The 15,000-nt window shown below is 43.7% G+C and overlaps 1 protein-coding gene across 4 annotated transcripts in view; it reads right to left on the minus strand.

Annotated features, from left to right (window-relative positions):
• Positions 1–5,137, minus strand: part of mkxa (mohawk homeobox a) — a 32,065-nt gene extending 26,928 nt beyond the window's left edge. For 3 of the 4 annotated variants that reach the window (XM_042068459.1, XM_042068460.1, XM_042068462.1), the window contains exons 1-3: positions 5,049–5,137; positions 3,889–4,181; positions 1,172–1,331 (exon numbers count right to left, since the gene is read on the minus strand). In XM_042068459.1, coding sequence (XP_041924393.1) covers positions 1,172–1,331; positions 3,889–4,064 — 336 coding nt within the window. In that variant the 5' untranslated portion in view covers positions 4,065–4,181; positions 5,049–5,137. Of the gene's footprint in view, positions 1–1,171; positions 1,332–3,755; positions 3,860–3,888; positions 4,182–5,048 lie in introns of those variants that run through there. The other variant, XM_042068461.1, reaches the window with a different exon arrangement.
• Between the last annotated feature and the right edge of the window lie 9,863 nt (positions 5,138–15,000).

A 15,000-nucleotide genomic window follows, 5' to 3' on the forward strand; every position in this document is an offset into this window, starting at 1 on the left:
TCTCTTATTCTGTCTGCCAACAGTCATGTTACAGAAAGAGAAGAGACCATGCATGACCACATGTCCAGCAGCTCAAGTCTGCATGTGCATGTGTGTGTGTGTGTGTGTGTGTGTGTGTGTGTGTGTGTGTGTGTGTGTGTGTGAGAGAGAGAGAGAGAGAGTGTGTGTGTGTGTGTGTGTGTGTGTGTGTGTGTGTGTGTGTGTGTGTGTGTGTGTGTGTGTGTGTGTGCGCGCGCGTCCTCATCATGATTTCATTCTTCTCTCGTGTGTTTTTGCTCAAAGGGAAAAAAACATAGAATCATTAGGGAGAATATGAAAAGCAGACTAGGCTGAGCAGTGTCATTCTGAGTCTTGCAGCACACACTGCCCTCTCCCTCTGTCTCTTGCAGAAACACACACACACACACACACACACACACACACACACACACACACACACACACACTTTCTCTCTCCTATTATTTCTCAAATTCTCTCTCTTTCTGTTTCTCTCTCTCTCACACACACACACACACACACACACACATGTACAAAAACACACTAAAGCCAAGAGAGAGCGAGAGAGAGAGAAATACAGAATAGTTTCTGTGCAGTCTGATTCCTCTCTGTAGGTGCAAGCTAGCTGGCCAACGATAAATCATGCATCAGTGTATCCTCACAGATCACCGTTACACACACGTTCATCATCTCAGACAGACTCTCACTCCATCTAAAAACCCTGGGATAGCTCCTGGTTGGCCCGCACAATGCATACGCTGACTAACATGTCAAACGGTGGCACTTGCCTCCTCACAGCCTCTGGTGTCAGCAGCCTCACCCCAGCAACCAGCCCAAACCACTTAAAAGACTCCACTCCAAACATGCAATCACTAGCGTTGAGCACAACAATCATGGCTACTAATTAACTCTCAAACTACTCTGCGACAAACAGTCCAATGCTGAAGGGCCTATGTTCGTCCTGTTAACTGTTTTGTTTACAGAGGCCTGCAGCAACAGTATAAATGCACGCAGACAAATGATCGCTTTTCTCCAGTCCCACAACCATTTTAACCACACAGGGAGAACCATCATTTGAAATATGGTGCCTTATACCATTTGGAGAAACTGGACAAGGACACCATGGAAGACACACACATTCTTGAGAGGCAGCGCTGTGTGTAGGTGTCATTACCTGGACCAGAGTCATCTGTGAGCCCAGGGCCAGGAGGATTTTCTCTGTTTTGGTGGGGTACGGGTTGTCCCTGTGTTTGTACAGCCACTGTTTCAGAGGTCGGGCCATATCCTGCAGTGCTTGCCGCTTGTGTCGGACCTTTCCGCCGTTCTGACGGGACCTGTAGGCAGGAGATAGAGAAAGCATCACCATGCATGCAACTGACATTGCATTGCAGCATTATTTATGACCTGAAGTGGGCTTACAATACAATCCGCCTTAAGAAATTATTATTACAGAGTTGGAATGTGACAAATAAATTGTTTATATAACTGTTAAATACCAAAGGCTATTTTTACAGTGTGTTAACCATAAAGAGTTTCATATTTTCATCCCATAGCCTATTTTTCCCTTCGTTTTGGTGAAGACTTAATGAATATTGCACAAATCGACGACGCCCTGCACATTGAAAAATATTTAATAAAATATTGAATATCCATGGAGACATAACAACAAAACATGCCAAAATGTATTTTCATTTAAAGTAGCGTGACCAGCTGGTTGCTAGACACCTTTCATCAGTGAGGCAGTTTTGTCCTGCTCAGTGGTATGATTACATTTCCTGAATCAACATGTTAATTCACATAATGTAGAGCATCAATGGGACCTGGAATCTATAGAATCTGTCAAACCACATGCCCCCTCCAATTTTAACCTAAATTTAGGCATTTTAGTGTAAAAAGCAGGCTGAACTCAACATACACAAACATGGCCTTGTCAAAAATTATATTTAGAAGAGATAGAATAGATAGAAGAGAGGGTTTCTTTAAAATATGATTACCTTACTATTAAAATGTGTGTAGTTAATAATTAAAAGCGTGAGCGTTTTTTGCTTCAAACTATGAATGAAGAAATTACCGCATTAGTGAAGAACAAACTATGTCTTTGTATCGGCTACGAGAGAGGGGAGAGTTGTTGTAGATGGATCTGAGGCATGGATACGTGTGAACAAACAGCCACCTCAGCTGCTTGAGAATGGTCGGGTTCATGAGTCGTGAAACGGACTGAGAAGTGTAATTCCGCTGCCTAACTGCGCTGTAATTGAGCTCGAGACCCGAGGAGAACTCGAACAGAGGCGTTTTAACAACCTACGTGTTTTCCTTCCCACCGCAAAGCACGAAAAGGGCGCAATTAAACAAATAACAACATTCAATTTCACACCCACGCCTTGAGGACTCTCAAACGAGCTCTCTCCCCCGTCTGCGGCGCAGGCCCTCTTATTGGGTCAGGTTAAAGGCCTCTTCAGAGGCTGACACGAATCCTCTGTATGCCTACAGAAAGCTTTTTTTTTTTTTTTCAAAAACACACACACACACACACACAATATTGTCCATATGCATCCTGCTTGCTCTGAATCATGGTATAGGTCTTGCCTCTGAGAGCAATCTCATGTACTTGTCCCTGCAGGGGTCAGTGTGGAGCCGTGATAGTGCGCTCTTATCTTCCACGGAGAGCTCTCTGCACATGTAATGTGTTTCCCATGCAAAACGCCGAGCCCGCCCGAGGCTCGTGTTCGGCAAATATTTTCCTTGTAACCCATATCTGTGTAGACAACCTACAGAACATTTCTGCTCCCTGTTCGAAGTTTGGGCGACGCACACCTCGTTATTTACATTAATATTCTTCATTAGCCTGCGAGGGTCAGTGTGTTATGCCTCTGTCTCACTTTCCCGACACCCGGAGCGCTTCAATAACCCGCGCGCAGACGCGCCCCAGAGCGGAGGATGTTTGCACGAGCAGACTCGTGTTTCAACAGTACCAGTCACCAGCGCACTGGACTGATGTAGACGCCCGCATAAGGCACTACTGTGCTGTCAGCAAATAAAATGCGTGCTAACCGTAAACAGCCCGAGGTGCTGCTCGCGAGGGACGAAGGGTTGGGGAACGCGGGGGATATGAATCCTTTTCTGCCCAGTCTTTACAAAAATATCCGTGATTGACTGGACCACACATCAAGTTAAAGGACATGCTTATTTATTGGAAACAGACCGGGAGCAGTTTGAAACACGCTACCGAACACGCAGAACCTAGATTATAATCTTGAAGATTAGTCTATCTAAAAACATCAACATTAAAATGTCCAAATTGAGTGGTAAATATTAATTTCCTGTGATTCCTCTTTTTTAAAAATTAAGGTCACATTACAACTATTGGCCGAAAAAATATAGGCTACTTGCATTTAAACTCAAACCATATGCTCAAACCTCAGTTCACGAACATAAATGTGGAGGAACATACCGTATTTATTGAGAACAGAGGGCGAAATTACACCGACGTTTTGGGGGAAAAAGAAACAATAAAATAATGCAGACTAGCCTGTCAGAGTGAAATTGACGCTTACATAATTAATTCCGACAGATGTGTCGCGCTACATTATCCATAATGAGTCTTTTGAAAAATAAAGCATACTTTTCCGTTGGAGTTTAGTTTGGGTCACACTTTGTAGGAGAAGCTATATTTGTCGGTGTTTCTATATTTTGCGATTAGCTGTAATTACGTTGCTTGAAGTTTATTGCGTGTTAAGCCTCTAAAATGACTAGCCTACCCAAAACAAGCATTCGCTTTCCACCAATCCACAGTTCTGCGAGTCATTTTCAGTCCAGTAGCATTTTCACCCATTTCACATGCCATCCCACGTACGACTTCTGGATTTAATAAAGACGTCATAAAACACGTACCCCGCGCGCCGGTGGCGGATGGCTGAGCTGTCTTTGATTGCGGGGTTGCCCGAGAGAAGATCTGCGTGCTGTCCATCGATCACTTCCAAATAATTCCTGCTGCTCCTCTCCACCTCCTTGGCTTTCTCCTCGAACAGAACCTGATTGCTAAGTTTGTTGAACACAATCGTGTTCATCTTTGGTGCCGTATTCCTCACGCGCTCCGTCTTGCGTGGGGGAATCAAAGGGCTATGGGGCGCGTGGCCGCTCCGCTCTCTGAAGCCGCTGCAGACTGTCCGGCTTCCTTGTCTCTCCTGTGAAAGCGAACAGAGGACAAGATGTTTGTGTATGTTTTTAGAATAATCACACAGACATGCCCTTTAATCACGCGTACACAGCGGGGCCACTGACGGACAGTCGTGAGCTCATCACTCGGAGGAGCGGATCGAGGAGTTTATTATCATTGGGATGACAGATTCATAAAATAAACAGCGCGAGTCTTGTATCAAAACAACATACTGACGCAGCGACCATCTAGTGGGACAGCTTTTATACACATGTGTTGTAGGTTATTCACGGGCCAAGGTTCATTTAATCAGTACCGAATCCTCCTGGGTAACTGCAGTGGTTACTAAAATGTGACCAACTATAGGCAGCAGTATAAGTAGCTTAAATCACAACAACAGCAAACAACTGGAATTGCGTAAAAGGATGAAGAGGAGAATGAAGTAATATCCTGAGTTTCTTTCCATATGACTGCTTTAGTGATTTGGATTTGGCAGTTACCAAAAATACATGCAGTCAGGTTCTACCGTAGAAGTTCAAATGACCGAAGCGGTCGCCTATCCACCTTGTTACACGAATATTTAGAAACGCTTCGTGTTTGATGAAGTACATATTTAATTTGGTCCTCACCATCAAAAACTATATTTTAAACCAATTTAACAGACGTACAAAAACACTGCCACTTGACCGGCCACCCGTCAAGTAGACTACCCGAACAGTATCGTTTACAGCAGGCGTAATTCCAGTTAGGGGTTCAGAACTGAACAGCCATCAAATCGCAACACCAAATTCAGCGTCTTACCAACATTTTGTAAAAATGGAAGCGGACACTATCTCTTCATCTGACGTAAAGAATCAACACGTAACTGCATTAGAAATAAATGGCTCCATGTTACCTGTCAAGCACCCGTCCTGCGTGACTGTAGTGAGCAGTCCCGTTGCCAATGGCCCATTCCCCGTTTACATATTCCCGTCCTCAACTCTGGAGCGCAAACCGCACGCATCACGCTCGCCTCGCAGCTTTATTCAACGGCCCAGGCGAGCAGGGCCCCGGAACGTGAATACAACACCCTTCTCATGTTTCCTAGCACAGTGGCTCAGTTTGCGAACATAGGGTGAATGCAGTATGCCGGTTCCGCGGCGTGCCCGGGGGAGGCTACTGGGAGACGGCGCGCGCAGCAGCCTTCCGTCTGGATCGTTCCCATGTGCCCAAGGCAGCATGTTGATAAGTTGATATGTTTGCACAAAGTCGGATTCGATCGTTTTTGTTCAAGTCTGCGTGCAGGGGGTGCATGATTCTACTCTCCATGAAACTGACAGGTGGCAAAATGAGACAGGTAGAATAGCCTACATCAGTGCAGAACTTTCATGAAGCTCTCATTATCGAATTATATTTCTGCATTGAAAAGCAATAACCCAAACACATTATTATAACAAATCTGATAACAGACTACCCGAATATTTGGGTAGACCTACATTCACTCGTGTTAATAGCCTATGCGTTTCCCTTCTTGTCAGTTTTAGCCTATTAGTCTGCATCTCATTGGACGCTTTCATTGGATGCATATGCCACCTTCACAGAAGTGGCCATTTTTGTGCAATGTGCAGTTGATGTTAGACTGCAAATCTACATAATTCCCTTTTACATGTATGTTCTCTGAAATAGAACGGAAATGGGACCAGACTAGCATTTATTGACTTGACCTTTGCAAGCGGAACGCTAAACCCATCAACAGCACAACCGGTTCTGCCCCATGCTAGATTTTTACCCCAAGTCGTCCACCAAGGGTGAAATTAAATTCTATTCCCGTAGAGTGAAAACACCACTATGAACCAATTTAAATCCAATTAATTACATCGAACGCGAGCGCAATGTTTAATCTGGAACACTATAGCGTGCGGAGAAACAGAGCATTGATAAGCTTCTGGTGTCCTACCCTCTCATTTACCCAAATTACACCGCTTGTCGGTCTACTCTCGGCTTTATCCAGGGTAGTGATTGCAAGGCGCATGACTTTGCAGAACGGGCCCATCTGTAACTTTTAAACCCTGTGTAATGAACGTGTTTGTTTTTATTTGTGTTTATTTTTGCCTATTTAATGAACCAACGCTCCCGGACGCTGCATGAGTCATTCGATTTTATTCCACATGAACTTTTTTTTTCTTTCAAGATAGGATGCCAAGTTTTCCCTGGATAAATCAAATGCAGATATCAGCTTTGGGGGTATTTAAAATTGTTCTTTTCTCACACAATTAACACGACAGTAAACATTTAGTGCAGACAGCTCATGTTCATTCAGCTTCCCTTCATTTTCTGTACCAGCGTAGCATTGTAGCCTACAATATAAATGTGTGTGAGAACTAGACTGATGTATACCTATATATCTGTATGGTTTAGTTCCCCTGTCTCGCTATGTGGTTGGAATGTTTGTGTGTGTGTGTGTGTGTGTCTGAGAGTCTGTGCTGTTAGGAAATTTATGAGCATCGAGAAGTGCTTTGGACGGCTAGCGCAGCGGCTCAAGGAGAAGAGGGGCTCACTGAAGAGTTGAGCACTCAGAAGAGACCTCTACATCTGTTCTACTTCAATCAGCACTCTCTCTCTCTTTTTCTCTCTGTATTTCTCTCTCTCTCTCTCTCTCTCTCACACACACACAGTAGCTGTAGCTTTCATCGAGAAAAAAGCCTTGCACTGTTCTTTGTTACCTTATCTTGTCAACCTCTCAAGGGTAATATGTCTTTTATGTCTTGTGAGCCCTTTACTAACCGTTCAGACAAGCTCTCACCACCACACACTTTTTTTCTGGCTCCTGTCAAATGCCACACACACACACACACACACAGGGAGAGATAAAGAGAGAGAGAGAGACTGTGAAACACACAGAAACCCATGTTGGTTTTATGTCTATTTTTGAGGTGTAATATATATACTAACCCTAGCCAGATTGACCAACATGTAGTACCATCATCATTACCTGCACATTTGGGTTGGCAGAGGAACACTTATTGTTTAATTCTCTTGATTGCTGATGAGTCTGAGCTGATTGAATGTACAGTGGCTGGAGGGTACACAAATAGGCCTCACATTTTTATTCCTTAGTATTTCTCTCTCTCTGTCTCCCTCTCTCTTTCTCTCTCTCTGTCAGTTTGAGCAGTGGGAGCAGGGAACAGATCTGGGTTTGTTGTTTTATGTCCACTGCATAAAATGACAATTTGCTGTTTATGTGATAAATAAAATACCACTTTACCAGATACAGACGCAAGAAAACCAGAGTCTGATGACAACACAAGATGTCTCACATAAACACACATATACACACACAGGATCTGGGAATTTTCATGTGTGGTTGTGTGTGTGTTGACTGCTTTTGGCAGCCTCAGCTATTAACAACAAATTATATTGGCTTGCTACAGTAATGTAAGAGAAAATGGAAGAGAGAAAAAAACATTGCTTTTCTCACACACACACACACACACAGGGTCAAAGGCTAACAATTGCAAGAAATTACGATTATGTCTACACCTCATCTCATTAAAAGCCCAAATTCATTTCAGTGGCAGCTCTAATGGCCCTCTTATTTAAAGTGACGTTTTCACACCAGTTCTGGGTCCCATGTGGGTTAACCAGCATGTGTGTGTGTGTGTATTTTTCTACTCACCGAGATCTACACTGCAAGGCCGCGTTACAAAAGCCACAGACAAATGAACTCAAATCATTGGTCCCCTGGAAAATATGAGCACTCCACTAGAGGACAAGCAATTACACCTATTGGATTCTGTGATTAAATTGCTTTTCATATTACCTTAAACATTTGGGGCACAAATCAGAGAGGGAGAGAGAAAGGCTACTACACACTTTTTACTTTCCATATGTAGACACACACACACACTGGAAGCTATTTCACTGAGCAGGGGCTGGTGTCATTAGTGGCCTTCAGTTCTGCCACAGAGACGCTCTCAGCAAATAATATGTGTTCAGGGCAGTGCTCCCATTCACTCTGTTTTTCTAAGGAGTGGAATAAAAAAAAACATTCTAAAAATATGCACGGCTGTCTGAAGCAGCTGCTGGGCCGGTCTCTGAGCTGAGCCGGGTCTGATCGCTTCGGTTGGGTTGGGTTGGGTGGCCGATGTTTGGCCCCGCAAGCGTCTTTGGCCCCTGCCTGCATCCTTGGCCCCTGCCTGCATCCTTGGCCCCGGGCGCCTGGCGCTGTTGGCACAGTGTTATCACTCTGCGTGGGCTACTTCCTCGGGGATGTGAGTGACTAATATGGGTTTCTGTATTTGGAGTGGCCCATTCTGGCCTGTGATCTGTGTGCACACCCCACAGCTATTTATGATCATAAGAATTATGCCTGGAATAAAATATATATCAAGAGCAACAGGAGAACCTTATCCGAGAAGAGCTTTTAATTATGGTAGTCTACTGACACACAGAGGTGGCCTATTTTGTCGTTTGTCTTCAATGCCATATGAAGCCACACATGCTTCTCCTTAACAGCTCTGTGTCCAAGGCCAGAAAAAGACCAGTTTGGTTTGTTGCAACTATTGCTGACCAACCAAGAAGCCTCTACATTACCGTTGTTAGGGTGCAAATGATTATGTCATGCTTTTTACATGCAGTAAACAACAAGCAGTCAACAAGGATTTTGTGACCATTAGCGTTGGAAAATTGGATGTAGTGTCTTCTTTCCACTTTCCATTTCTTTACAATATTTTGCACTATTGAAGGAAAACTCTTAAAAGTGAATTAGTCCTTTCATTTCATCATATGTGCAAAGATCCCAAGTTGTCGATGCGGCCATTTCCATAAGAGAGAGGGAAATGACACACACACATGTCCTTATAACATTGGATGCACACACCCATGTAACATTGACATATTTGTCAAAATAAAACATAGTTACAGCAAGCACACCAGTAAGTCATAAAGTGACGGGCACATATCAGCATAATTTCACTTCTAGACAAAGATAACTACCAACAGTGAGGTGTATATGCACAAAAACTTGAAGCCTGGTCATCTGCTTTGTAATGCAGTTACCTCCTCCCTCTCTCGCCCCCTCTCCGGTCATCCCTCCTGTGCTGAAGTGCAGAGGAGAATCGAGGGATAAAATCACTCTTGGTCTGGAGCCACCGGGCCTTCACAGGTTCGCAACCCAAATGAGGTAGAGCGAAGAACACGCTTGGTCAACTTCTGGCTCACAGATGTACGTGTGTGTGTGTGCACATATCCTGTATGCTGTCATCTCCTTTGTTTATACCTTTTGTGTATCCACAGATATGGAATTACGTCATCGTAGACACCATATTGTGGAACTTTGAAGATCTGTGCTGCGTGTGTGTAGTATGTAAACATATACTCATACCTTGTAAACATGCTGTCCTATATGATCTATACTATTCTGAAATGTGTGTGTGTGTGTGTGCAACTATTTGAATGGCTGTCTTTATGAAAGTGTGTGCCTGTGGGCCTTCCATCTGCCCAACAGTAGGAGCATACATATCCATTAATCAAGCCCGATGATGACATCATAATGAGGACCAGAAGACCCAATCAAAGAGCCCCACACATCTTTCATAAAACACGATAGAAGACATCATTGGCATCTGTCACTGGCCCGTCAACACGCACAGTAGCCTACGAGAGCAAAAGCCTTTCTGTCTAGACTTCTGCATTTCATCTTTTAAAAAACACAAAATAGCACGTCTTTACAGGCTACAGGCAGATCATCACTGGGTGGATTGGAACTGACACTTTTATTGGGCAAGCTCAACAGGTGGCCTCAACGTCTGATTAGTCTATAAACCTGTTTCAACCAAACAAAATCCAGACACACACATACAAACACTCACATCCAAACACTCTCATACACACACACAGACTGAAATTATGTATTTCACACCTGCCATTCAAGGGCATCTATTGCTACTGGAGGCCACAGCAGCTCTCTTGCCACAGACTCGCTCCATGTACTTTATGAAATCAAATGTCAAGTATTGCGACAATGAAACCACTTCAGAAAAAAGAGAAAAGGAGAAAGGGGATAGAGAGAGAATATTACTTTTTGAGGGTGCTTGACTCTGCAGGAATGAGAAACCTAATATGGGTATCCAGTGAGACTAAATAATGAGGAGCAACGGCTCGGCTACCCAAGAGAATGTTGGGGTTTAGCGAGAGGCTTAGATACAAGAGTATCAGCAAACATATGGAACCAGGGAGAGCACAAGTTGACATAGCCTATTGCAGAAGTTTGTGTTTGTGTGCATGCATGTGTATATGTGTGTGTGTGTGTGATGTCTTCAACACAGTACTCTTCTGTGTGTGTGTGTGTGTGTGTGTGTGTGTGAAAGGCTGCCTGGGAGCGGGCGAAGCCACTTCTGATGTCTGGACGGCGTTTTTACTGCTCATTAGCTCCCTTATGAAATCCTTCAGCCGGACCGCCTCCAGGGTTGCGGGATCCCTCCACTTTCATTTCACAAAACAATCACCCAGATCCCGTCTCTGTGTGAACATGTGTGTGTGTGTGTGCATATTTCAGTATGTGTGTGTGTGCGTATTTCAGTATGTGTGTATGTGTGTGCGCAAATAATCATTCCAGTCTCTGTGTGAATGTATGTGTCTGTTTGCATGTGTGTGTGTACTCGTGCTGTATGTGTGTGTGTTTGTTGTCTGGCCAAGTCTTGCAAACACTCCCCACACAGCAAGCAGAAGGAGATGAGTGACATGTCTACTGTGGTTCCAGCTTCACGGCTGTGCTGCTGTCCTCTGCCGAGAAACACACGCTCATCCCTCACCACATGAAATCTGAACACACGACACACACACACATACATCTCTGAGCATTATTCAACACTCTCACACTGCACAGACACACATCATTCACTTTTACGCACACACACTTTTTAACTCTCTCCCTTTGTCACACACACACAAACATACACCCACACATCCTTATACATGTAATGCAACATGCTCATACATTGTACATGTTGACCATCATCTTTAGAGCTTTCAGCTTTACCTTTATAGCATACAGTTAATGTCCCAAGCAATACTAGGCAAGTAGTCTACTGCATCGTTTGTGGAGTGGAAAAATGTATTGTGGACAGTTTGCAGTGCCTGTGCCTTTTATGTGTGTGCTGAGTGGGTGCTCGTCTGCTTGTGTTTAATGATTTAATGTAATGGCTACCTTGACTGATTTGTGGAGAACAAGCCTCTAATTTTCTCAGAATAACGTTCGGCTGCAGACGAAGACCCAGGAGAGTAGTGGCGCATGTGTGTTTGAGTGGGTGATAAATGGAACATGGCATTCATGTGCAGACAGAACAGGCATTAAGAAAACACAAAACTCTGTGTTTATACACAGTAAATATTTCATGCCTTCCATTCTATGACTCTCTCTCTCTTTTTTTTTCTCACTTCCAGCCTCTCGAAGGGGTTTTCAACTCAAACCACTAACAAGCCATTGAGAACCAGCGGAGCAGCAGTATATCTGTGTGCTAACGGTGGGCTTTTGACCTGTAAATGGTGCTCTCATGCGAGCAGTGTGGCTAGCAGTGGAGAGCCTGTGCAGCTCACGAATGCGGCATGTCAGCCAGGATGTGAGAGCCTCTCCTTCTGAGAATTACTTTAACTTTTAAGACCCAAGACTTTTATTTTATTTTATGGATTTCTCAATAGAGAATCAACTTTGAAGGAACTAAATTTAAGAATCACTCTACATCAATAGATAATATAGGAATAAATAACATAAATAGTACAACATGGAGATCACTGGACCAGAGAGAGAGAGAGGGCGACTCAGAGTGACCAGACATGGCGAGGGGCAGACTCACCTCATAAATTCCTGTCCTTCAGTGGAACATGCTACATTTGTTCAGGTCAGCTGTGCATAACCCCTGCTGCGGATGACCTCCACAAAGCAGCCAGACATCCAGAGAAAATCAGTTCATATTACAAGCAGACAAGAGAGAACGGATGGTCTACAATTCTCCATGTTTCTATGGGAAGGAGTTGGACTTGTTTGGTGGTGCTGAACACAGCAATTTTTAGCAGAATAAAACTGCCATACTATCTTGCCAGATAGCCAGAGGGCATCTAACTATGGGTCTCGCCAAGCTCAGAACCAAATCTGTTGCGCAGACTCCTGTTCTTAGATGCATCATCTGTGGAACGTACTTCTAATACACACTCTGGCAGTCGAGCTGTTTACTGCTCTCTGTCAAGCTGATACATCCTGACTGGAAGATGGAGAGTGACAAACAGTTTGTTCTTGGAGGACTGCGAGGGCTGTTCATTATATAATAGCATTAATTTGGGTTTGAATGGAGGCAACAGAGAACCAGGGCCAAATGCCCTTTTTTTCAACTGGGCAGAGTGCCTCTTTCCACGAAGTAAATCTGAAAAACTTTGACTTTTTTTGATCTAGCTCTCTTTCTCCCGCCCTCTAATCCTTTCTCTCTGTCTCTTCTCAGCTGGTGTTGGTTAGTGCGTGTTTGAGAAGTGCAAAGGGTCCTAACCACCAGCGTCTGATGTTACATGGCCTCGCGATATGGAATCAGAGCGATATTAACGCTGAAAGCCCCCCAGGGTGGGACACAGGCCTCCGGAGCAGGGTGCTAAGCCTGTGGCCTAATCAACACCAGCACACTGTGGTGTCCAGAAGAGGAGAGAGAGATAAAAGAGTGTTAAAATACATAATACCAGTATTCAAACTTTTACATTACTGTACCTAATGCCAAGCAGGGACTGTGCAATTATTTTCTTTTCAGGCTAAATCTTTAATCTGTAATAGTAACAAAGTCATTCATGTACAATTTCTTTCCTTCCTGCATTCACAGCGTTTCTGCATTTTTCAGTTAGGCAAGGGACTGTGCAATTCTGACATGATTTTAGCACCAAATCAGCCGGATCTGACAAACGTTTGGCCAAATTCCTGTCCGGTTAGTTGTATAGTTGAGCAGGCTCACAACGCCCAATTCAAGTCAGTCCGAATTTCTGGCGTGTCAAAAAATGTTGTCCGCTGTCTTGAAGTGTAAGCAGTTAAACGTAGGCCTACAGGAGTCCGAGCTGCCATGGGATATGCAACTGAAAAAAATGAACTGCGCGTCTGCCCAGCTTAAGCCATTATAACCTTCAACATACTGTAAGTCATCTATCAAATCCTGAGAAAAAGAGAACAGTAATACAAGACCATGTCAAATATCGAACCCTCTGTTTTCAAAATGTTTATAAAAGCATTGTGCTGATCAGGATGGATGTGTCAGACTTGGAGCAGTGTCGATATCTCCAAGGTGTTAAGAGCAGAAGCAGTGCCAAACAATTAGTGGGATAAAGAGGACGCTGGGAAGCGGACATGAGTGTAATAGAAAAGTAATGTTTTACTCGGACATTACAAACCAGCAATTCAAGGGCTCAAAAAGTGTCTGCGACCGTTTACAGTATATTGACAGATGATCCAGTTTCCCCCGTCCTAGATTAGACACTCATGTCTGTGGTAACTGGATCTTCAGTCAGCACCGTCCAGCAGCTTCTCTGGGAGCCACAAGGCCCGGATCTGTCTCTTGCTGAGGAGTAACTGCTGTTCACCACCAGCTGCTACCATCTCTGAGGGTCCAGCACAGAGAACCCAGCCTTCATAAGATATAAGGCGGGGATCACATTAGCCAGCAGCAAGCGTAACACAATGCTCAGATCATAAGAAGTTCCTATGGTAACACAAGCGGTTTGCCTTAACTGACAATTGAATATGCTCGCGTCGCGCTTTGAACGTTGAACCAAGTTCAACGCTCAGCTTGTTCAACGCTAACGTTACGCCAGCGTTGCCACCATTCCGCTGCTGAACTATAGAGAACAATAGGAAACCTGCCGCTTGCCGCTGGCTAATGGGATCCCCACCTAAGCGCATCCCGCAGCATCCTGACTACATACAGGTCTAAGTGCCCATCAGGACCCAGGTAGGCTACGATTCATTTCCTGATGACATCCTTTCCTCTCCCTCCCACTTGCTTCCTGTTAGTCTTCACTGTCCTGTCAGACGAGGGTCCCAAAATACACTGAAAAGGTTATTCATGGCCTTTTTATTTACCATAGACACACCAATAATGCCCCTAATTGACAGATGGTCCTTTATGATCCAACCTGGAAAACAATATGACTGCTCCATCAGCACTAGGTCGTTTAGACCATAGACATAATATACATATATTATGTATATTATGTCTATGGTTTAGACCCCTTTGAGCGTAAATTAGCTAAACTCTTAGCAAGAGTTTGTGCTGTCATGTCATGCACGTTAAAGAGCCTTCAGTTCCTAAGGAAGCCCAAGGGTGGGTTGCACCAACAAGGATTAAGTTTTAACCTGGATTAAATCAAGGGTTATCCATTAATCCAGTTGCACCAAACGTTAAACCTATTATAAAGGTAGGATAAAGGAGGTCAGGTTTACAATTAAACCATCCTTTTAATCTAGGTTTAAATGTTCACATGAACCTGGATTTATTTTAATCCTGTTCAACTGCTTTAAACAGATTATTTAAATTTCAGTTAGGGATTCATTTTAAACCTGCTGCTGAGGTAGTGGTTTACATTTCTGAAATGGCTGCATATATTAGATCGATATCGAGTCCCACAAAAGAAAATAAGATCTCCAAATCTCAACCCTATGGAGTTTTATGATGAGGAATTTTCAAGGAGGTACTGATTCAAAAAGGAATCTGTAATAAGATTAAATTTAAAAATCATGTACGCAATTAAACATGGCAGTGCCCTGATTATCTTTAAACTAGGTTTAATGGATAAACTTTGCTTACCATGCTTAAAATGAAGTGGTCCAACAGAGCTCAAATAAA

The sequence above is a fragment of the Alosa sapidissima genome, chromosome 17, assembly GCF_018492685.1.
Source record: "Alosa sapidissima isolate fAloSap1 chromosome 17, fAloSap1.pri, whole genome shotgun sequence".
Classification (NCBI taxonomy): Eukaryota; Metazoa; Chordata; class Actinopteri; order Clupeiformes; family Clupeidae; genus Alosa; species Alosa sapidissima.